This window comes from Callionymus lyra, chromosome 11 (assembly GCF_982586985.1).
Source record: "Callionymus lyra chromosome 11, fCalLyr1.hap1.1, whole genome shotgun sequence".
Taxonomy (NCBI): domain Eukaryota; kingdom Metazoa; phylum Chordata; class Actinopteri; order Syngnathiformes; family Callionymidae; genus Callionymus; species Callionymus lyra.
Window position 1 is genome coordinate 636358 of NC_141828.1, and position 22912 is coordinate 659269.

The 22912-nt window shown below is 40.0% G+C and overlaps 3 protein-coding genes across 15 annotated transcripts in view; 2 read left to right on the top strand and 1 right to left on the bottom strand.

Annotated features, from left to right (window-relative positions):
* Positions 1 to 2469: 2469 nt before the first annotated feature.
* Positions 2470 to 7027, bottom strand: LOC148068878 (uncharacterized). 2 transcript variants are annotated; one of them, XM_087802734.1, is made up of 6 exons: positions 6924 to 7027; positions 6170 to 6405; positions 4580 to 4938; positions 4350 to 4499; positions 3016 to 3179; positions 2470 to 2943 (listed from the first exon to the last, which is right to left on the bottom strand). In XM_087802734.1, exons 2-6 carry the CDS (start codon positions 6344 to 6346, stop codon positions 2684 to 2686), a joined length of 1110 nt encoding a protein of 369 aa, XP_087658860.1. In that variant the 5' UTR covers positions 6347 to 6405; positions 6924 to 7027; the 3' UTR covers positions 2470 to 2683. The 2 variants fall into 2 exon arrangements, with proteins under 2 accessions (XP_087658860.1, XP_087658861.1); XM_087802735.1 differs by having other exon boundaries at positions 6828 to 6964.
* A 933-nt stretch (positions 7028 to 7960) lies between these two features.
* thumpd2 (THUMP domain containing 2) lies at positions 7961 to 17480 on the top strand. Of its 5 annotated transcripts, XM_087802524.1 has the most exons (11): positions 7961 to 8145; positions 8898 to 9036; positions 9204 to 9560; positions 9629 to 9732; positions 10258 to 10335; positions 10415 to 10467; positions 15253 to 15340; positions 15406 to 15477; positions 15602 to 15716; positions 16740 to 16860; positions 17054 to 17480. In XM_087802524.1, the coding sequence occupies exons 1-11, from the start codon at positions 8035 to 8037 to the stop codon at positions 17334 to 17336; spliced, it is 1521 nt and encodes a 506-aa protein (XP_087658650.1). In that variant the 5' UTR covers positions 7961 to 8034; the 3' UTR covers positions 17337 to 17480. The 5 variants fall into 5 exon arrangements, 3 of the variants coding, with proteins under 3 accessions (XP_087658650.1, XP_087658651.1, XP_087658652.1); XR_015712983.1 differs by lacking the exons at positions 16740 to 16860; positions 17054 to 17480 and adding an exon at positions 11128 to 11423 and having other exon boundaries at positions 15410 to 15477; positions 15602 to 15714; XR_015712984.1 differs by lacking the exons at positions 16740 to 16860; positions 17054 to 17480 and adding an exon at positions 11128 to 11420 and having other exon boundaries at positions 15410 to 15477; positions 15602 to 15714.
* Positions 17481 to 17786: 306 nt separating this feature from the next.
* Positions 17787 to 22912, top strand: part of LOC148068880 (mitogen-activated protein kinase kinase kinase kinase 3-like) — a 34766-nt gene continuing 29640 nt past the window's right edge. For all 8 annotated transcript variants that reach the window (XM_087803334.1, XM_087803335.1, XM_087803339.1 and 5 more), the window contains exon 1: positions 17787 to 18026. In XM_087803334.1, coding sequence (XP_087659460.1) covers positions 17931 to 18026 — 96 coding nt within the window. In that variant the 5' untranslated portion in view covers positions 17787 to 17930. The remainder of the gene's footprint in view (positions 18027 to 22912) is intronic.

Sequence of the window (22912 nt, forward strand, 5' to 3'; positions counted from 1 at the left end):
CTGTGTAGTTACTGTGGAGTTACTGTGGAGTTACTGTGGAGTTACTGTGTAGTTACTGTGTAGTTACTGTGTAGTTACTGTGTAGTTACTGTGTAGTTACTGTGGAGTAACTGTGGAGTTACTGTGTAGTTACTGTGGAGTTACTGTGGAGTTACTGTGGAGTAACTGTTTAGTTACTGTGGAGTTACTGTTTAGTTACTGTGTAGTTACTGTGGAGTTCCTGTGTAGTTACTGTGTAGTTACTGTGGAGTTACTGTGTAGTTACTGTGGAGTAACTGTGGAGTTACTGTGTAGTTACTGTGGAGTTACTGTGTAGTTCCTGTGGAGTAACTGTGGAGTTACTGTGGAGTTACTGTGGAGTTACTGTGTAGTTACTGTGGAGTTACTGTGTAGTTACTGTGTAGTTACTGTGGAGTTACTGTGTAGTTACTGTGTAGTTACTGTGGAGTTACTGTGTAGTTCCTGTGGAGTAACTGTGGAGTAACTGTGGAGTTACTGTGGAAATACTGTGAAGTTACTGTGTAGTTACTGTGTAGTTACTGTGGAGTAACTGTGTATTTACTGTGTAGTTACTGTGGAGTTACTGTGTAGTTACTTTGGAGTTACTGTGGAGTAACTGTGGAAATACTGTGAAGTTACTGTGGAGTAACTGTGGAAATACTGTGAAGTTACTGTGTAGTTACTGTTTAGTTACTGTGTAGTTACTGTGGAGTTACTGTGGAGTTACTGTGTAGTTACTGTGGAGTTACTGTGTAGTTCTTGTGGAGTAACTGTGGAGTTACTGTGTAGTTACTGTGTAGTTACTGTTTAGTTACTGTGTAGTTACTGTTTAGTTACTGTGTAGTTACTGTGGAGTTACTGTGTAGTTCCTGTGGAGTAACTGTGGAGTTACTGTGTAGTTACTGTGGAGTTACTGTGTAGTTCCTGTGGAGTAACTGTGGAGTTACTGTGTAGTTACTGTGGAGTTACTGTGGAGTTACTGTGTAGTTACTGTGGAGTTACTGTGTAGTTACTGTGGAGTTACTGTGTAGTTACTGTGGAGTTACTGTGTAGTTACTGTGGAGTAACTGTGGAGTTACTGTGTAGTTACTGTGTAGTTACTGTGGAGTTACTGTGGAGTTACTGTGGAGTAACTGTTTAGTTACTGTGGAGTTACTGTTTAGTTACTGTGTAGTTACTGTGGAGTTCCTGTGTAGTTACTGTGTAGTTACTGTGGAGTTACTGTGTAGTTACTGTGGAGTAACTGTGGAGTTACTGTGTAGTTACTGTGGAGTTACTGTGTAGTTCCTGTGGAGTAACTGTGGAGTTACTGTGGAGTTACTGTGGAGTTACTGTGTAGTTACTGTGGAGTAACTGTGGAGTTACTGTGTAGTTACTGTGGAGTTACTGTGTAGTTCCTGTGGAGTAACTGTGGAGTAACTGTGGAGTTACTGTGGAATAACTGTGGAGTTACTGTGGAGTTACTGTGTAGTTCCTGTGGAGTAACTGTGGAGTAACTGTGGAGTTACTGTGGAATAACTGTGGAGTTACTGTGGAGTTACTGTGTAGTTACTGTGGAGTTACTGTGGAGTTACTGTGTAGTTACTGTGTAGTTACTGTGGAGTTACTGTGGAGTTACTGTGTAGTTACTGTGTAGTTACTGTGGATTTACTGTGGAGTAACTGTGGAGTTACTGTGTAGTTACTGTGGAGTTACTGTGGAGTAACTGTGGAAATACTGTGAAGTTACTGTGGTGATTTGTTTCCGTGGCGACGCTTTAACAACAATTAACGAGCGAATATTTAACATCAAACTAACTGTACCTGTCAATCATTCCTCTGTAGAACATATGACGGTGAAACGAAGATGATGGACGTGAAACTGGAGGCGAATAAACACTATTTAAAATAAACATGCGATAAATGCGTGAATAGAAATTAATTATTCACAATTTTAAACCTGCTAATGTCAACAACTTTTACTAAATGTGATTCATTTATTTGTTTTGTTCAAATCATGTTCGTCTCACGTTTGTTCTCATTCGTTTTATTCTCCATTGCGATCGCTGGAGCCGAACGAAGAGCTGCTGCCGTCGAACGAGTCGGAAGACAATAGAAAAGTAATAACAGCAATCAGTCGACATTAGGAGCTCAGAGAGCAGTGATTGTGAAGTGACTCATGGAGCTCACACACACACACACACACACACACACACACACACACACACACACACACACACACACACACACACACACACACACACACACACACACACACACACACACACACACACACACACACACACACACACACACACACACACACACACACACACACGAACATGCCTCCACTGTCATTTGTTCTGAGTGCTGCCACACACACAGGAACACAGGCGTGAACTCCAGTCATTTTGTTGGACCGGAACCTCCTCGACAGAAGAAGAAGCTCTTAGTGCTGTGAACTCTCACTGCAGCGACGAGTCAGAACTCAAACAATCAAGACTTCCTTTATTTAAGTGTAAACACTCACTTCCATCTTCTCTCTGGACAAAGTGTGTACCTGTTGTGCGTTGATTGTCGTACCTGAGCCTCCCTCCCTTCATTAGTGCATGACTACTGACCACTGCAGACCAGATCAAATCCACTAAAAGTCTCCTTTCGAGAGGAAACGATTGAAATACTGAGTGGTTTTATCCTTTCGTGTTCTAATCCTTCATGGTCTCCATGATGCTCAGCATCAAACACTCGTCCTCGGGACGTCCGTCCGTCTCCGGGCGACTCGGTCCGTCCGTCTCCGACACTTCCCTCCTGCCCAGCTTCAGAACCCGCAGCTTCTCGCTGGTTCTGCTGAAGTATTCCTGCAGCTCGGCTCCGGGCCCGTCGGCCGAGAACATGCGGTCCAGGTAGGCCTGCAGGTACTGCTCCGACGGGATCAGGTCCAGGTCGACCGTCTGGCCTCTTCTTCCTGAGGGTTTTCATTTTTAAAGAGTTAAAAAAAAAAAAGTCTGTGGTCAGGTGAGAGGGACACTTGCAGTACCGAGCTCCTCCTGCAGGGCGGCGAGACCGACGGTGGCGCTCTTCCCGGTCTCCCGGTCCGTTACCGTGAGTCCGGTCATGGAGCCCTCGTCCAGGACCTCCCCCGAGGACGCCTGCAGACCACTGCGACGCTTGACCACACTTACGTCCTTGGACTTGAAGCTCCTGAAACAATATCAGAGGATTTTTGTTTTAAAACATTTGATTTGAAAACTACCGAGTCGACTCATGACCTTCCTGTGTGTAGTTAGTTTGTTCTCCCCGTGTTGTGTGGGTTTACTCCGGGCACTCCGGTTTCCTCCCACAGATCAAAAACATACAGAGGTCGATTGAGAACTTTGGGAAATTGTCTGTAGGTGTGTGTGTGAATGGTTGTGTGTCTTTGTGTGTCCTGAGACCGGCGTCCTGTCCAGGGTGTCCCCTGCCTCTCGCCCTATGATACTGGGATAGACTCCAGTCTCCCCGCGACCCCCATAAGGTATAAAGCGGTAGAAATTAATGAATGATTTGAAAACTACAGATTATTGGACAAGAAATAATAAGAATTCACAGCAACAAAATAGTATTTAATGGTCTTAGTTATTGTCGTTTATACATCCGGGTGAAATACTCATTTGTGGCAATAAAATACTTGAAATTATTGACTTAATCTCTTACTCTACTAATTGTTACCTAGTTATTTTAGTGATCTAGTTCTGTTGCGGCTGCAGTAGCAGACGTCCACCACCAGGCGTCTTTCTTTATTGAGTGAATGCATTTATTCTGGTCACACGACTTTTGAACCTACAATGTAATGGATGAAAGTATTTTGTGGACATAATTAAGTATTTCTTTTAAGACTTATTTTATTACTTATAAACTGTCATCACCACATGAATTCCTGTTAAGTAATAAAAATAATCTTTTTTTTAACTATTGAAAATAATTATTTTGTATTTATTAGCAAACACTTCACATAAAAATGTATTCATTGCATTTAATTATCATTCTGTATATGCTCACTTTAAAATAGATATAGAATTATTATATATTATATTTTATTCAGCTCATTTCATTGATTGTAAGTAAGTAAGTAAGTAAGTAATTTTTATTTATATAGTGCTTTTCCAGACCAGGGTCACAAAGCGCTTAAACAATCAAAACAATATTCAATAAAGTATATATTTTAAAGGTCAAGATTGAATATTATTCATTTAATTTATCTGATTCCAATTGATTTCACTTCAAGCTCGAATATATTTTGTTTACCATTGAATCAAGTTCTTATCTCTGACAGAACCGTGCGTCATGTCGTAAACACTCTGGTTCCACCTCCCGTCCGTCTACCTCTCGCACCTGTATGCGGCCAGGATCTGGGTCAGGGCGTCTCTGTACTGGTCCAGGGCGGCTCGGGCGGCCAGCGGCTCCACCTGAGCCTCCAGCGCCGCCAGGTGCACCAGCATCTGCGTGTGGAACGCCGCCGCCTTCGCCCAGTGGTTCACGCACCTGCAGGCGACAGCAGAGGTTCGGCCCGGGTTTACTCCCCAGTTTACTCCCCAGTTTACTCCCGGTACTCCCGACGTTACCTGGAGTCACAGTCTCCCTGGAGCAGGCAGATCTTCATCTGGGTCAGAGTCAGACTCAGCTGGGCCTCCAGTCTGTGGGAGTCCTGGATGAGTTTGGCGGGATCTCTCAGGTGGATCTGGCAGCGCTTCAGGTACTCCTCCATCAGCTCCTGGAGCTCCAGAACTTTCTGGACGGAGGAAGAACCTGACTTGGGTTTACTGCCCGAGGTCTGCCTGGAGGTGGAGTACGCCATGTCGATCACCATGGTGACCACGAGGCCCAGTAAGCCGGCCAGACGAGGCTCTTCGGCGAAGGGTGTGAGTCGAGCGATCAGGTCCCTGAGATAAGTCGGTGTCTTCCTTCCGATGTCGACCTGCAGCTGGAGAACAACGAGTTCGTACTGTCAAGAATCTACTGAACTACGATACTTACCATACAATACGTATCGTATATATTGTATGGGCAAAGGTACGATAAAGTCAAATTACAACACAGAAATGAACAAATGTTAAACTTGAAAATTGAATTAAATGTATTTATTTTACTTTTTTTTATGTAAAGTTCATCCAATCATCCATCCATCCATCCTTCCATCCATCCATCCATCAATTCATCCTTCCTTCCATCCATCCACCCACCCATCCATCCTTCCATTGATCCATTGATCCATTCATCCTTCCATCCATCAATTCATCCTTCCTTCCATCCATCCATTCATCCACCCATCCATTCACCCATCCATCCTTCCATCCATCCATCCATTCATCCTTCCATCCTTCCATCCTTCCATCCTTCCATCCATCCATCCATTCATTCATCCTTCCATTCATTCATCCATCCATCCATCCTTCCATCCATTCATCCTTCCATCCTTCCATCCATCCATCCATCCATTCATCCTTCCATCCATCCATCTATGCATTCATCCATCCATCCATCAATTCATCCATCCATCCATTCATCCATCCATTCATCCTTCCATCCATCCTTCCATCCATTCATCCATTCATTCATTCATCCTTCCATTCATTCATCCATCCATCCATCCTTCCATCCATTCATCCATTCATCCTTCCATCCATGCATCCATGCATCCATTCATCCTTCCATCCTTCCATCTATCCATCCATCCTTCCATCCATTCATCCATTCATCCTTCCATCCATCCATCCATCCATCTATCCATTCATCCATCCTTCCATTCATTCATCCTTCCTTCCATCTAAAACTTTGAGCTACATTTTCAGTTTTGTTTGTGGAATAATGTAATTCAATGATATCTAAATTAAAATAATATCATATAATCTTTTAAAAAGTGTTTTTAAAGAAAGAGGTTTAATAATTGACTTCAAACTATTCTATATTGAAAGAATTAATTTGTTTTCATTGAATTCAATAACTTCTACATTGAAAGTTCAATTTTATAATTAAATGAATCAAAATGGGAATATTTTCAAAAATGTTTGATATGCTAATTCCAATAATTCATAAACACATTTTCTAAATTCTATATTTTTTAATTTAAAGTATTTTAAATTGAATATACAAATGTTGTAATAACAGTGTCACCACACAATAACAAGAGAGTCCTCAGCTGTTTTCATACAGACCTGCTTCAACTGGTCGAGGAAGTGGTCAGGAGTCTCCTCGTGATGCTCCATCAGGACCGGACAATCCACGGCCAGGCGAGGAACAGCGCCCTCCTCCTGCATGGCGCGGTACAGCAGGGAGCCGATGGCCTCTCTGGCCTCAGAAAGATGTTCCTCTGAGGAGAAGATCTGACCCATGATCAGACCAGAAGGTTCAAGCTCGTGTAGAAGAACTCATTCCTCACGTGCACGAGGAGCTACGAGAGACAAGAGATGATGACGTCAATGTTTTTTTACACAAACACACTTTTAGGACCATTATAACAAATACACATTTGTTTGCTCAGACCAATGATAAATTACATAGAAAGATGTTGAAACATATTATTCGAATTAATAAATAATTGCAATTAGAAATACAGGTTATTATAACAATAAGTATTGACTTTCTAATATTGTGTACAGTATTAACTTAAACAGTTTCAATTTGAAAACATATATAGTTGATTTCAATACACTTCAATAACTGAAATAAATCAGATAACTTAGTTGTTTTCTAACGAGGGATGAGTAACGATTGTGTTAAAATAGATAAATGCACCCATTAATTTAATATTTAATTGAAATTGTTCTAAATAAGCATAATAATAAACCCATTTAAAATGATTCGCTTCCTGACCTCTGAGGTGTTCACGCAGGTTTGCTTTCATTGTTGTTTTCGCATCTGTTTACTCAATAAAAAGTTTAAAAGTGTAAAATAACGTTGAATTCTCACTTTTATCCTGTTTTCGATGATTTGCTGTTTGTCGAGTGTGTTCGGCTCAAGTCAACGAGGAGCGTCAAGAGCAGCCAGAGGTCTGATGAACTGCCGCGCTCAAACCACAGCGCCCTCTATGGGTGTGGACTATAAAGTGCATATTGCATTTTATTTATTTCAATACATTTGTTTAAACTTCGTGTTTGTCTAAAATAACGTGTGATGATCCAAACTATTTTGAGACTACTCTGTTATTTTAAGGATCGTTTAAAATTGCTCATTAGATATTTAAATATTGGATAAACATGATAAGACGTATCATTTGGTTTAATCTATTTGTTTTGGCAGCTTCTCTATAAGAAAGTGATTTAAATGAATACCTTAGTATCTACTCTTGAAGCATCTTTAATCAAATAAGATAATTCATAGTGCTATATTAGTTATGAAAGAACTCGTAAATTATACTACAGAACAATTAATTTATTTCTGAAGTGTCTTTTTTATATAAAATAACCACTTTTGCTGATTATTTTCCAAAATAAACATTATTCAATGTATCCATGGGTTGAAAGTTAAACTAAATACACGAATCTGACGTTTCCACAATACGACATTTTACAGAAATCTAAAACAGTTGATTTTAACAGTGTAATAATAATAATAATAATAATAATAATTGTTATAATTATTGTTATTATTATGATTGCCGTTGCTAATGTAATAATTGGACACATGATATATAAATAATATAAGTCCAAGAGACAATTTGCAATAAAACCTTTCATCTATAATATAAAACCATATAACATGTATTTTTAATTGTTGTCGATTTAATAATACACGAATTTAAACACAGAAATATGTCAAATACAAAATGTAATTCGACAAAAAACGTCCAGCTCCATGTGATGTTGTTTAATTTGATCACATGTATCATTAATTTCTGGATGACTGACAGCTCCTCGAGTAAAGCCAAGCAGATGAAGGTGTTATAGCGGCTCCTAGTGGCCAACCTTCCTAACTACAGCTTCCGGTCTAAACAATCATGGCGACATGAAGCAGCTCCAGATCAAGAGCGAAACATAAAGTCTTATATTCTCAAGATAAGATCAAACTTTCGATATAAAACATGTCTTTGAATGGAAGTCACGAGTCACCGGTTCGATACTTCTGCACGGCTGGTAAAGGGATGGAGAAGTTTTTAGTGCAGGAAGTGACGAAGAAGCTCGAAGCTGAAGAAGTGAGTTTAATAGAATTTAATGCTTATTTGTAACAATTTAAAACACTTCACAAAGTTTCTCTTTATCATTTTATACAAATATTACACAATCTGGCGATTCTCTAGTCGAATTTGTTTGTGTAAAATGAACGTATTTTCTACATCTTTGGAAAATGTGTCTGATAGTAAAACAGTTTACTGTGAATTATGCATCTATTCGTGATTAATTTTACATTTATTAATGTTTTTAAACATCTCTTGATAACGTTTTTGCATTATATTACACGATCACAGCAATCATTGAGTAAATGTGATATATTTAAGATAAATTACAGAATCCAAACATAAGGTCAAAATAATAATAAAAATAACAAATAACAAAAAAACAACCTGTTCACTACACCTCTATATTTGTATAATTGTTCAAATCTGATTGTATATGAAACATGTGATATGTTCCAATATCTGTCAAGCAAATTTAATCTAATTTTAGTGTTTTACAATTTCTTTTTTAAGCCAATGATGGCCGAGGAAAACAACATTCTTCCATGAAAGGGCGATACTTCAAGCTAACATGTTAAAGCTAGCAGGGGATATATTTCCATTTATTTAAGGGAACTTTTCTGGTAAAACATTAGACGTAGACACTTAAAAAAAACACATAGACCATGTATTAATTGGATAAATTGTGCAGGAGCCCTTTTTTTTTTAAGTTGCTTTCTTGTTTCTGGACCTTTTGTGATTTTTCTAATCGTACTCTGTTGTGTGAACAGGTGACTCATCTGGTAGGTAAAGTGTTTTTCATCTCACGAGCTAAGATCAACAAAATCGTTGAACTAAAATCTGCAGAAAGAATCTTCCTGCTGGTGAAGAAAGATGCACCTTTGACACTGACGGCCAACATGAACTCAGGTACGACCAGACAATAGCACTTTATAATTACTTACTTACTCGCTCAAGAAACTTCAAAACTTCAAAAAGTCATTTTATATGCAAGATTGGTGATATAATGAAGTTTACGTGTACGTATCATGTACTCCCGACTTATGGTCATCCTCTTTTTTTTGTCCACGTCACAGCAAGAGCAGCATCTTCTCTCAAATCCAGACTCTTGGCAGACACCGAGGTATGGAAGTCCGCTGCAGTGACCTGGGCCTTCCTGAAGGGGGAGCTGTCAGATTTTGGTCTGAAAAAAAGAGTGATGAAGGAGGAGTTTCTGCGAGAGAGTGAAGATCAGAAGGCGGAGAAGGAGGTGACAGTTGACGTGCTTGAGAGGAAGAGAAAGAGGAGCGAGGATGAGTCTGAAGATGAGAGATTGGTGGTGAGAACCAAGAGGAAGGAGAGTGTCGAGGTCCCAGGAAAGGATGAGGTCCTCGGAGGTTCTGAGGAGTCGACGACAGAAGCAAATGTGGAAAAACCAAGCGCAGATACTTTAGGTAATAAATATGCACCTTTTTTCTTTAAAAAAAAAAAAACTTAACATGTATTTTTTAACGTTTTACAGTAAATAATACAAGTATCAGTGACGATCAGAAAAACTCAGACAAAGTCTCCTTCAGGATCAACCCCAAATGTTCTGGATCTCTTTCTAGATGCCTCAGTGTTCAGGTAGTGACCCTCAATGTTCCTATCGTCCATTAGATCGTTTTAACCATGAGCTCATGATTCCTATGGTGTTGGATGTTGGATGTTCATATCATCTGTGTCCCAATATCAACATTTAACGTTTTCTGAAATCTTTTTTTTAGCCTGTTTGCATTATTTCAGTTAGAATACATTAGATCATCACATCACCTCTATTATATAACTGATCCTATAGGAGTTCCGACATTTTCTTGCACCACAGACCGGATGGCATTGTATTGACGGACCGACCTTCTGATTTAAATTGTTGAAAAAAAAAAAATTTAAAGTCATTTTGACTAGTTTACACTTTTTTTTGTAAATTTTACTGAAACGAGAGCCTCGACGTGTCCAGAGTCACAGGCTATTGTTACTTTAGAGACATTTTAAAAACTATGAAACCGTGATAATCAATGGTTACTTTTAATCAACTTTTTCTCCCACAGTTTCTACATTAGTTTTTGAGCCTCATCTTCTACATGTTTAAGATTTTCTTCTGTGTTTTTCAAGACCATAAGCCAGATCCTAGGCTGTGGATTGAGCCGGGCTCTGGACTGGAAGGTTGATTTGAAGAATCCTCAACTGGAGGTACGACGTCTTAAGATGAGAATGATGCTGGTTAAGAAGTAATCACTTAAAAAAAATAATCAATCTTGTTTTATTTAAGGTCAGCGTTTACCTGAGCGATGACTTCTGCCTGCTTGGGATCCCACTGACCAGGTGAATGACACACATTTGATGTTTGTTCTGGCACTTATCTTGGAAACAAAGTTGGTAATAAACCGTAGAATGATAGCCTCTGGCATTCAAGGAACAATGAAATCCCATGATGTCTCAGTGATGAATGAGTACGAGAGGATACTGTCCAATCCAGCAGCTTTTAAGGGCATCTAATTGACTCTTGGATCTTGGACCTCTATTGTATCATTAGTGTGTGTGTGAGTGTTTCTACAAAACTCAACTCTTTTCAATATTGACATTAGAAAATTATCTTGAGCCCCGCCCACTGACCACACCCACTCTGCTGTGATTGGTCGAACATCTTGGAGAGTTGTTTTTCTAGATTAGTGGCTCTTTAAAGCTGATGTTTGGACATATTTTGGTTTAAAAAACAAATGAAAGCAGTTACAACCTTGTCAAGAGTCATGTGGTCTGTAAATACTACAAAACCAGAGTCAAGTACTGGACAATACTACACATATATACTTGTAACTACAGTATCACAACACCAGACTCAGGTACTGGATAATACTACACATATATCCTTGTTACTACACTATCACAACACCAGACTCAGGTACTGGACAATACTACACATATATATAAAGATATGTCTCAAGCATCTCGAATCTATGATCGTGATGCTCTTTTCAACATCAGAGAGTCGATGGAGGATTATAACCGCGACCGTTATCAACGTCCGGTGAATATGTTTCCGGCTCCGCTTCTCATCGACTCGGACTCTGTGGAATATCGTTTGATCTCTCGGATACCGGGCGATTTCCACAAGCGATCAAGTCGGTCTGGAGTTCAGGTCAGGATGAGACGTGCAGTCGCGATCGCTCGGAACAACTCTGACGTCATCGGACGTCATCGATGTTTGATCGACATTCCTCTCGCTGCAGAGCATGACGACACATCAGCGCTGCCGTCTGTCCAGACCTCAACGAAAGGTGGTAAGATTTTTTCATTTCCTCTCTTTAATTCGGCTTTTACTACGGAGTTGAACTTCAGTGACAGCTGGTACCACGTGACCGCTGTTCGCTTCAAAGATCCCGCTCTGCGCGCCTGTCAGTGACGCGGCGTCGTCAGTGACGTCATCGGTGCTGAATGTGGGACTTCTTAATGTTCGCTCCATTACTAATAAATCCTTTATTCTTAATGATCTTTTCACAAGAGTTAATTTGGATTTATTATGTCTTTCTGAGACTTGGCAGAGAGAGGAAGAGTTTATTCATCTGAACGAACTCTGTCCAGTAGGGAGCGCTGTCCTGGGGAAGCCTCGCCTCTCTGGTCGTGGAGGAGGTCTTGCTACTGTTTTTAGGGAGAGTTGTTCTTGCAAAGTGATTCAGACACAGGAATTCACTTCTTTTGAATCTCAGATGATCTTGGTTCTACAAGACCTTTCTATTGTGTGTCAATCTACCGTCCGCCTGGTCCTGCGGCGATGTTCTTGAAAGACTTTAGTGACTTCTTATCTTCCATTATTCAAATGGAATCTGTCCTTATTCTTGGAGACTTTAATCTTCATGTTGATGACGTCACATCTTGTTCTGCTAAAGAACTTTTAACTTTAACAGAAGCCTTTAATTTTGAGCAACATGTTTCTGAACCCACTCATCAAAAAGGCCACATTTTAGACTTAGTTTTTACTCTTGGCCTGAACATTTCTAATGTATCTGTACATGATGTCCATCTGAGTGATCATTCTCTTGTCTTGTTTAACCTGGACTTCATCCCTGAACCTAAGCCTTTGAAAGTTAGGTCTCAGAGACGTGTCATCTCAGCCGATACTGCAGACAGCTTTTCTGCTATGTTTGACCGTCTTTCCTTTGATGACTGCCCAGACGTGGACAGTTTGATTCACTGTTTCACTGGTCATTGTGTTGAAATACTGGATCAAGTGGCACCTGTTAAATCAAACTTGAAAATTCAGAAAAAACGGTGCCGTTGGACAAATGAAGATCTCCTGAGTCTGAAGAGACTTTGTCGAAAGACTGAGCGCCTCTGGAAGTCCACTAAACTTGAGGTGCATAGACTTCACCTCAGGGATCTGATGACTTCTTACAATGAGATGGTAGAAACTGCTAGATCTGATTACATCAGAAAACTGGTAGCAGCAAATAGGAAAAACCCCAAAGTTTTGTTTGACACGATTAATTCTCTCGTGTCTCCTGCTCCTCAAATCACGCCTGTCTTCTGTGAAGCTGACAGCAATGCATTGTTGAGATTTTTCATTGACAAAATTAAAGTGATCAAAGAGAAAATCTCTCCCCCTTTGTTTGGAACCCCTACTGTCTGTGAGCCCCTCTCCTCCTCTTGGTCCTCCTTCACTGCTGTATCTTTGGGTGATATTTCGGCACTAGTGAACAAGATGAAACCCTCCTCTTGCTCAGATGACGTCCTTCCTTGTAGGCTTTTTATCAAAGTATTTGATGTAATTGGCCCCTGGGTTACCAATATGGTGAACCTCTCCCTTTCCACAGGGGTTTTTCCCAATCCATTTAAACATGCCATTGTGGAGCCTCTGCTCAAAAAACCAGGCTTAGACCCAACTGACCTCAGTAATTTCAGGCCTATTTCTAAGCTCCCTTTCTTGTCCAAGATCTTGGAGAAGGTGGTGTCCGAGCAGCTGTCTTTGTTCCTAGATCAGAGCGACATCCATGAGAAGTTTAAGTCTGGCTTCCGTAAACATCACTCTACGGAGACAGCTTTATTGAAAGTGTCCAGTGACATCATGATGTCGGCTGACTCTGGTAAATTCACTGTTCTGGTTCTCTTGGATCTGTCCTCAGCCTTTGACACAGTTGATCACCAGATCCTGCTGAGAAGACTGAGGGATGAAGTGGGACTGTCTGGGTCTGTGTTAGAATGGTTCTCATCTTACCTTTCTGGGCGCAGTTTTAGTGTATCTGCCAATCAAATGAGGTCTGAATCGGCAGATCTGTTGTGTGGAGTCCCTCAAGGTTCTGTTCTGGGTCCTTTATTGTTTTTGCTGTACTTGATTCCCCTCTGTAAAATCATTCAGAGATTTCCAGATGTTTCTTATCACATTTTTGCTGATGACATCCAGCTCTACTGCTCTTTTGATCCAACTGAGCCCCAGAGGCTGAACAGCTTAGTCAATTGTTTGCTAGAAATCAAACAATGGCTGAGTGAAAACACTTTACAGCTTAATGTGGACAAAACTGAAACACTGGTGATTGCTTCTGATGATAAGATTCCAGGGTTGAGTCAGCACTTGACTTAGGTCAGTCTGTCAAACTGAGCCTGAGAAACCTGGGTGTTGTATTTGATAAAGACATGTCTCTTGTTCGACATTGCAGAAAACTGACCAGAAACTGTTTCCTTCAACTGAGAAAAATCTCTAAACTTAGGAAAATGTTGTCGGAACATGATCTGGAGCTTGTAATCCATGCGTTTGTTTCTTCTCGTCTGGACTATTGTAACAGTTTGTTTTCATGTCTTAACAAGAAGGATGTGTCTCGCCTGCAGTTGATTCAGAACTCTGCAGCCAGAATTCTGACCCGCTCAAGTAGAAGAACTCACATTTCTCCGATCCTTAAATCTCTTCACTGGCTTCCAGTTTCTTTCAGGATCAACTTTAAAATTCTGGTTCTTACTTTCAGAGCTATTCATGGTCAGGCTCCTCCTTACATCACTGATCTGATCCAGCCTTACACCCCAGCTCGGGCTCTGAGGCCTGTGGATCAGAATCTACTTATGGTTCCACGCACATGACTCAGGACCAGAGGAGAGAAATCTTTTCAGGCTGTTGCTCCTAAGCTTTGGAACGATCTTCTTCTCTCTTTGCGCTTGATGGAGTCTACTGACTCCTTTAAGAAACATCTTAAGACGTTTCTATTTATTCAGGATTTTCCTTGAATTTCTCGAACTCCTGTGTTGTTCTCAGTATTATCTTGATCTTTAAAGTATGTACTTTTTTGAGTATTGTTTTGATTGTTTAAGCTCTTTGTGACCCTGGTCTCGAAAAGCGCTATATAAATAAATATTACTTACTTACTTACTTACTTACTTACTAGAGTCAAGTACTGGACAATACTACACATATACTTGTTACTACACTATCACAATACCAGAGTCAAGTACTGGACAATACTACACATATATGCTTGTTACTACACTATCACAACACCAGAGTCAAGGACTGGACAATACTACACATATATCCTTGTTACTACACTATCACAACACCAGACTCAGGTACTGGATAATAATACACATACATCCTTGTTACTACACTATCACAACACTAGAGTCAAGTACTGGACAATACTACACATATATACTTGTTACTACACTATCACAACACCAGACTCAAGTACTCCAAAATACTACACATATATACTTGTTACTACACTATCACAACACCAGACTCAGGTACTGGATAATACTACACATACATCCTTGTTACTACACTATCACAACACCAGAGTCAAGTACTGGACAATACTACACAAATATCCTTGTTACTACACTATCACAATATATTGCAAAGGTATAGTTTCATAGCCCCTGTACGGTGATACAAATCTAATCACCAGATTCTTCCCAATACACACCAGGACGATGCAGGACATTAAACTATTCAGATTTTAGCTCAAGCTAGAAAAGCTGTTGGTTGGTTCATGAATTGATCAAGACTCAAGATGACAAAAACAATTCCATCCACATTAGTGGAGAATAAGAGTCATATTTTTGCAGATATGTTCATGATAAGGACGATCAGAGGAAGCACCTGAAGTGTCTTACTTTCCTTCTCAGGTTGCCTTTGGCCAATCGGAGCTACATCAAAACCACCGGCCTTAGATCTACAGTGGCCTGGGCCATGGGTTCTCTGGCTCACATTCAGGTACCAACACCACACAGACTCTCTGATGACCGCAGCTTGTTTGATTTGACCCATTTATCTTCTAGCCAGGCTGTACCGTGGTTGACCCGATGTGTGGCGTCGGGACACTTTTAATTGAAGCAGCACAAGAACACAAGGTGGACTTGAAAGCTAACTTCCTATTTTTTCATTACTTTGACTCAAGATGTGTTTAAAATTAATGACTAGTTTGATTCATTTTGTCTTTTGATCCGAGTCATTGTTTTTCTCCGGGACCTTCAGGACGTCCACTTCCTGGGTGTGGACATCGACGACGGTCAGCTGCAGAAGGCGAGCGAGAACGTGGCGTTTGCGAGTTTTGGAAACAGGATACATCTGCTGAAAGCTTCATCCATGGGTCAGTGAACAGCTCGCGACAACATATGTCTTACTTCCCTTTCGGTTTTCACACCAATACATAAAACGCACATGAACCAACGCACACATACAAACACCATTGTTGTGTCTCTAATCGCATACTTGCGTACTCAAAGTTAGTATTTTTAGTGCGTAAGTGCGTCTCAATTCTGTATGCAAAATGTAGTGCGGAAGTTACGTCATATATATGCACATATTCATATATATTCATATACTCACAGGTGCATTTTCAGCAGCAGTAGGAGGATGACACGTCTTCGGTGCTGATACCAGTTTAAATATCTTGCGAATATTTATTTTCTCTAATTTTTCTTTATTTCTTCTTCCAAACTTGCAAAACGTGCTGCCAGCAGGTGGCGATAGTGTTCCAACAGCTGGTTGCAACCATCGTTAAATAGTAGTAGAAGAAGAAGCTGTCGCGTCATTTCCTGTTAGTTTGTAGCAGCAGAGTTTGATTTGAGACATACTATCTGTGGAGGATTAGTTACTAGTTAGTATGTACACTATCCTGATGCATACTAACCAGTGCACTAAGAGAAGTATGCGATTTGAGACACAGCACATGATTCATGCATGTTATTCTCTCTCCCAATATTATCTCTCTATATCTACATGATATTTCCAAGATTTGAGATAAACTAACGTTAAAGAAAATAACTATTAAAAATCATCCTCAATGTCACAACAAAACTCTTAACACAATATTATACGGTGGGACCGTGCAATATAAGATAATAATAGGACAGAATAAAGGGTTGTATGTGTGTGTTTTACTGCAGTACTGGGATTGTGTTTCTTATCTATTTATCTATTAAAGTAGTTTTTATCACTGTTATGTGCAGTTTAATAATGATCGTTGAAGCGACATTTGTATTTTTGCTCAATTTAATTAAAACAGTTTGACTCCCTTTTTAATTTCCTTGTACTACAGTAGTTGCCATGACAATAATGGACTGAACTGATTCAGTAAAACAAAGTGATCCTTACCTTCCTGTATTTGCAGCTCTCCCTCTGGCCACTGAAAGTGCAGACGTGGTCATCTGTGACCTACCGTTCGGTAGGAAGTTCAGCACCAAAGCCAGCATGATGGCCGCCCTGCCTCGGATCCTTGTTGAGATGGAAAGGTATTTCTAAAACGCATGCCTTTAAGTTAGTAACTCTCCACCCTAGTGCTTGAATAATATCCAGTGGAGCTTCTGCTTTAAAGAAAAATAAAATACATGGTAGTGGATTAGGGATTATCCCGCCTGAAGTTAATTCTCATTAACGAATATGAGTAAACAAATGTTTAATCTGCAATTACATGTTGTTTTTTAGGATCCTCCGTGTCGGCGGGAGGCTGGTTCTGCTCCTGACTCCTCAGCTCTCTTGCCTCCTGAAGAAACTGGTGACTCCAAGAGTCCCCGGACCATCGTCCCAGCTGGTACCTCAGGGCGACGGTGGCTCCTCGTCGACCCAGAACACGGGGCATCCATCCTGCCCTCCACCCTCCAACTCCCTGCTGGAGCACCAGGAGACACGGAGAGTCAGCCTGGGCACCATAGACGGACTCATGCATAAATATCTGAAGGCTAAACCCCTGATCTGTGATGGAAGTTGAAGGGATGTTTGTTTATGATGTTTTGATACTTTATCATGTTTTTATTTAATAACCGACCGTAATGTGAAAGACGCAGCCTATGTTTTCAACAAATCGAACAAAAAGCTTTTAAAGACATGGAATAAACACCTTTTTTTTTTAAGAGATGGTGATCCGTGTGTTTATATGTGTTGTTTTAGTTTCTTTTACAAACCACATCAGCTGAATTACAATGTTGCCATCTGCCAGTGTGTGAGCCTGGCTTAGCCCAGTTTGGAAGTGAAAGGCCAAGCAGGGCCACAGGCGAGTGCACTTGACAACTTATTTGTCGATTAAAAATCCTCTCATTTTTTTTGTCATTAACATGACCCTTTTCACAGTCAACTCCATCAGTATTTCATGCTCAATATTTTTTGTTTGTGTCTGGAGTCCAGAGGCTACGCCATGATGATCTACTGCGCATGCTCATTGCGCAGTGGCAGCCATGTTGGAGCTACAGTGCACTCGGGCTGATATTTTCTGACGCCGTATGTTTTTCCCCAAAATATCTGCTTCCCCGCATCGCTGTAGCCCGTCAACCGAGCGCGATCGGCGACAGAGACGACGGCGGCCATAATGGACTCCAACGTGGACCTGTCCCGGAGGAACCCGCAGGAGGACTTCGAGCTGATCCAGCGGATAGGAAGCGGCACCTACGGAGATGTGTACAAGGTACGGCGGCGAGCGGTGCTGCCATTGTCGGACTCACTTTCTTATTCATCCGAAGGGAACCGACAAGTGGCGTTAAAACGTCAATAAATGGTTTCCACGCAGAAGCCTGTGAATCTGTCAACTCCATCTGTGGCGCATTTGAGTCGCGAGAAATATTTCAACTATGTAGCGAAAACCAACTAATAATAATCGGCTGTGATTTGATGTTGCTTTACGTTTTCCTTTCAACATTATTATTCAACTTGTTACGTTTTGTCTGTTGTTTTTGTCACGTCGTCACTTTTAAGTTATTGGCGTGTTTTGACGTGACGTATTCTCGTATCGATCTTGTTTTGCAGTCAAAATAGAGGTGAACTTGCTGTTAATGTTGGGTATTTTTACGCCATAACGTAGTCTTTCCACGAAATTAAACATGACGTGTATTTGATATATATCTGCATATATGTACATTTATGCTGATACACGTCCAGCATTGATTTGTTTGTTAGCCGTTAGCTTGTCCGAAAATGGACGCGAGTGTGTTATTAGCAACTCGCGGCTAGCTTAGCTCTCTTAGCTTGTTTCTCGAGAGCGTTGTCGCTTAAACGTAAACAAACAAACAAATCGATGGTGAAATACGTTTGGTAACTAACACCTACTTCCCCATGATGTGGTTCTTCATAGCAAATGTCGGCTGTGTGCAGCGGACTGGGCTTTATGACTTTGTTTTGTGCTACATTTTTGACAGCTGCGCTCAGATCCTGTTGGACGAAATCACTCTGTAGCCACAATAACAACGAGGCGCTTTTGAACTTTATATTTTAAAGATATTTCTGGTGTGAGATACTAGCGTCAAAACATGTGAAGCAAACCCTTTTATTTTAAAGATTAATTATATTTGCGACGGTGAAACAAGTCTCTGTTATGACCGAGGCCCAGAGCTGGAGCCGCCGAGAGCCCTGATGGGAGGCGAGTCCAGAGGTGCTAGTTAAGGTGCTAGTTAAGGTGCTAGTTAAGGTGCTAGTTAAGGTGCTAGTACAGGTGCTAGTACAGGTGCTAGTTAAGGTGCTAGTTAAGGCCACTACTCACTTGCACACACACACACACACACACATGCATGACATGAGTTAATCTAATGAGAAAAAAACGAATAATGATAAGTAAATGACTACATTAACTATAAAATATTAACAATAACTTTCCTTCCCACACACGATATGTTAACCAGGAAGTCGAGAAACGGATCTTTCAAGATACCATTGTTGACATTTATTGATGGATGATGAGTTCGAACTGTGGCTCCCAAACCCCGAGTCCAGCGACCGGTTCCTGCAGTGTGAGGCATTTGTCGCTGGGCTACAGGGAAAGAAAGACTGATTTATTTTAAATACCTGCCTGATAGTTGGAGTAAAGCTAGTAATACCTGAATGTTTCCAGATCAGAAAAGAATGTGTTTATTGTCGTCGTGCACGACCACAATGAGATTAGAAAATCAGTGCCATAGGTCATCAGCCTTTAATACATCTGGCAAACCGATAAGCCTTTTGCCTCTCGCTTAAGATTCGGGTAAACTTGTTAGTAAGTAATTTATATTTGTAGAGGGCTTTTCTAGACCAGGGTCACAAAGCGCTTAAACAATCAAAACAATGCTCAATAAAATATATACTTAAAAGATCAAGATAACACAGAGAACAACACAGGAGTCTCAGAAAATCAGGGAAAGGCCTGCATGAATAAGAAAGTCTTGAGATGTTGAGTCAGTAGATCCATCAAACATGTATTTTCCTTGATGATAGATTGCACATGCCACAAGGTAGTAAAGGCATCAAAACAGAGATGCTGTGTTATTAGTAGTAGTATTAGAATCATGTTTTTTTTCTTTGGTTCATGTGAAATAAAGTGGATTTCTCTACAGAGAGGATTACATTTGTGAGAGAAAGCTTTAAGTCTTAAGGTCTACGATTGAGACTCTATTGCAACTCATTGAGGATTCTGCTCTGTGCCTCTTGCAGTCATTTCCAGGGTAGCGCAGCTAGTATGCATACTTGGACAGGGTCTATACAAATGTGGACTGGTGACTGGTGACCACCAGGACCACTTTTGTAATCTTTGACGTAAGTGAACAACTCTAGCCTTTTATCAAGCAGTGCTTCTTAATGAAAACTCCTGAGGCGCTTTACAAATAACCTTCACTTACTTACATCTGAACTGAAGATGGTTGACTTGTGACTCAACTTTGAAATGTTGAATCATCTCTTTACCTGTTATATTCAATTAAACTTGCAGGATCGGACCACGTGTTGTAGTAATCTTTTTAATCACAATTCCAGGCTATTTAGAATGTTTTCATTTATCTAGATGAGGTTTTCGAGGCAGGATTTTGTTTCATCTCAGCTGTGGTCTGGGTACTGCTGACTGTCCAAACAAATGTGAAAAATCTATGACTTTATCAGATGACTTGCAAAACATCTTAAGCATGTTGTTGCAAATCAGCTTTCACCCGATAACACTAAGTGATGCATCAACACAATAAGAACTTTGAAAGAGTCGTGGATAAGAAGGTGTTCATGGATAAACAGACAATAAGGTCCTCTTGATGAAAGATGTGTGTTATTGAAGTGAAGCTTTTTGTTATGGGACCATAACCATTTGTTTATGTTCCAAGGATACCACCTTAAAACAATATTGCACAACCAGTTGAAATTATTTCCAGTTTGAAGCAGTATTTGGTAAAAAAAAAAAAAAAAAAAGATTTTGTAAACCTTGAAAATGTTATAAGAACAAGATGTAATTGCATGTAACAGATAGGGTTTTACAAGACGCACACTTTCTTGATAATTTCACGCAGCACTTTGTTTATGGAGTTACTTTTATCTGCTGTGCAACCACAGTATAAATCTTGTTCAGGATGACAATTCTTTGCTTGCTTGCATTTCTGAAGTGATGGGTTTGACAGGTTCTGTTCTTGCTGGACCTGTGATGGACACTTCTAACATGATTCAAATTTAAATCTGACTAAAAACTGATGTTCCCCTTGTAACCCATAGAAAAAAAAGTACACATGCAATTTTTCAACACATAAAATAATCAGCCTGGATTTATCTTTTAGTTAATAACATGTTTCAATTTCTTTGTCTATTGACATGATCTTCTGCATTCTAGCAATGCCACTTTTGCACAACCCTTCATTTGAGTCGTCTGTATTGCCCTAAAAGATCGTCAGCTGCCTGAAATGTTTTATGTGCAACCATAAATACTCTGAACTGAACATTCAAGTTTGAGCTCTCCACTGTTCAATGTGTGGCTCACAGTCAGACAGTCTAGTTCCCCAGATAATCCTCAAGAATTTAAAGAGCTGATCTCTCCAATCTGGCACCTAAATAAACCACATAGTATATACCGTTTTAAGAGCCACATTAGTTGGGTAAATTAATTTGATGTTCTGGGGGTGGCCAGTATATCTATTTATATTATTTATATAATATATTTATAATTTTGTTATTAGTCAAACCAGATTATGGGATGCCACTTGAAGCACATGTGGACATGCTTGACCTCATCGATGACTATATTTGGTTTCACCGCTTGGTGAGAACCTGTTGCATGGACAGGAATGCAGGGAAGAAAACAAAGTGAACTTCACAACCTTGTTTTCGCTGATGTTTGAAGTGCTGTGTACAGTTGTGTATCGGTGCAGGGGGCGGATGGAAGGTGCGACAAAACCATGAGCGAGTGACTCACAACATTCTCCTGGTGGCCCCACCAACGACTCATAGCTTGATGAGTAATTGATAAATCTCAGACACAATACAATTGCTAAAGACTCTGAGTCATGTTAAAACCGGTTGATGGTTTTGAGATCCCCGTACTACCTTGACAAAACAAGCATCAGGTTCATACATGTGCGTATTACTGCGCCAAACTGCCAATTTTTAAAACTGGAAAAACTGTAATTTGGCTTTTTTTAAACCAACACTTGTGTTTCAGCTGTGCACATTTTTTATTTTTCCAATTGTTCAATTGCATCTTTAAAAACGGCACATCTTATTTAAAATGTAAATGAAACACACATTTAATTTTATCTTTAAAGTATTCTTATACACACTTATAACATTGTATATGTTCACTACAGATTCTAATTTACAAGATCATTGTATACAATGACAACAAGGTATAATAAACTTTGTTACATAAGTTTGTTTATTTATCTTGTGTTAACCCCCGTCTTCAAAATCCCTCAATTCATTGGATGAAACATGAAAATGAAGAGGATCACATAGCAACTGATAATATAAAAATAATAATAATTTTCCTTAAGAATATTGCAGCGCTCCAAGTGGATCGGTCAGTTTGGACCTCAAAAGTTCATGTATAATCTACTCGGCCAGTTCCTGTAAATTATTTATCACAATCATATGACGACAACTTATAAAATTGAATTTTCAGAAAGACAACTCTCACTTGTCCTCCCCCTCCCATAAAGCCCATCTCATATAGTGCCATTTGACGATTTACAAACATCACTTTCCACTTTACCCGTGTCTCAACCTTAATTTTATGCATTTACTCCCATAAAAAAGTGGTTTTACAGTCTTATTGTTTGGCGTCTTTGAACCTTGACACTGTTACCATATGTTTCTCCATTAATGATTTGTAATAATTGTGACAGTGCTCACAGGTGGCATCTATCTTACTTCTTCTGTCAATGTGTGCTTTATGTAAATCGTGTCTATTGTAGTAAGAAAATCATTCTTGTTGGTGATTCTTTTATTGCTTTATGACACCACTATTATAGCAATATATTGTTAATGTTCATCAGCGCATCACTACTGTGTGTGCGCTCAGCTTCCTCAGACAACATAACACAGATGATGTTACTTTCGATTGGTAGAGAACTTGCACTTCTC

What these genes read in the sequence shown, in the direction of transcription:
- thumpd2 (XM_087802524.1), top strand. Translation starts at nt 8,035, where the DNA reads ATGTCTTTGAATGGAAGTCACGAGTCACCGGTTCGATACTTCTGCACG. An exon ending in CTTGGGATCCCACTGACCAG is followed by an intron (nt 10,468 to 15,252) that starts GTGAATGACACA and finishes TTTCCTTCTCAG; the next exon opens with GTTGCCTTTGGCCAATCGGA. An exon ending in ATCCTTGTTGAGATGGAAAG is followed by an intron (nt 16,861 to 17,053) that starts GTATTTCTAAAA and finishes GTTGTTTTTTAG; the next exon opens with GATCCTCCGTGTCGGCGGGA.
- LOC148068878 (XM_087802734.1), bottom strand. Translation starts at nt 6,346, where the DNA reads ATGGGTCAGATCTTCTCCTCAGAGGAACATCTTTCTGAGGCCAGAGAG. An exon ending in CAGGGAGACTGTGACTCCAG is followed by an intron (nt 4,500 to 4,579) that starts GTAACGTCGGGA and finishes TGTCGCCTGCAG; the next exon opens with GTGCGTGAACCACTGGGCGA. An exon ending in CAGATCCTGGCCGCATACAG is followed by an intron (nt 3,180 to 4,349) that starts GTGCGAGAGGTA and finishes ATATTGTTTCAG; the next exon opens with GAGCTTCAAGTCCAAGGACG.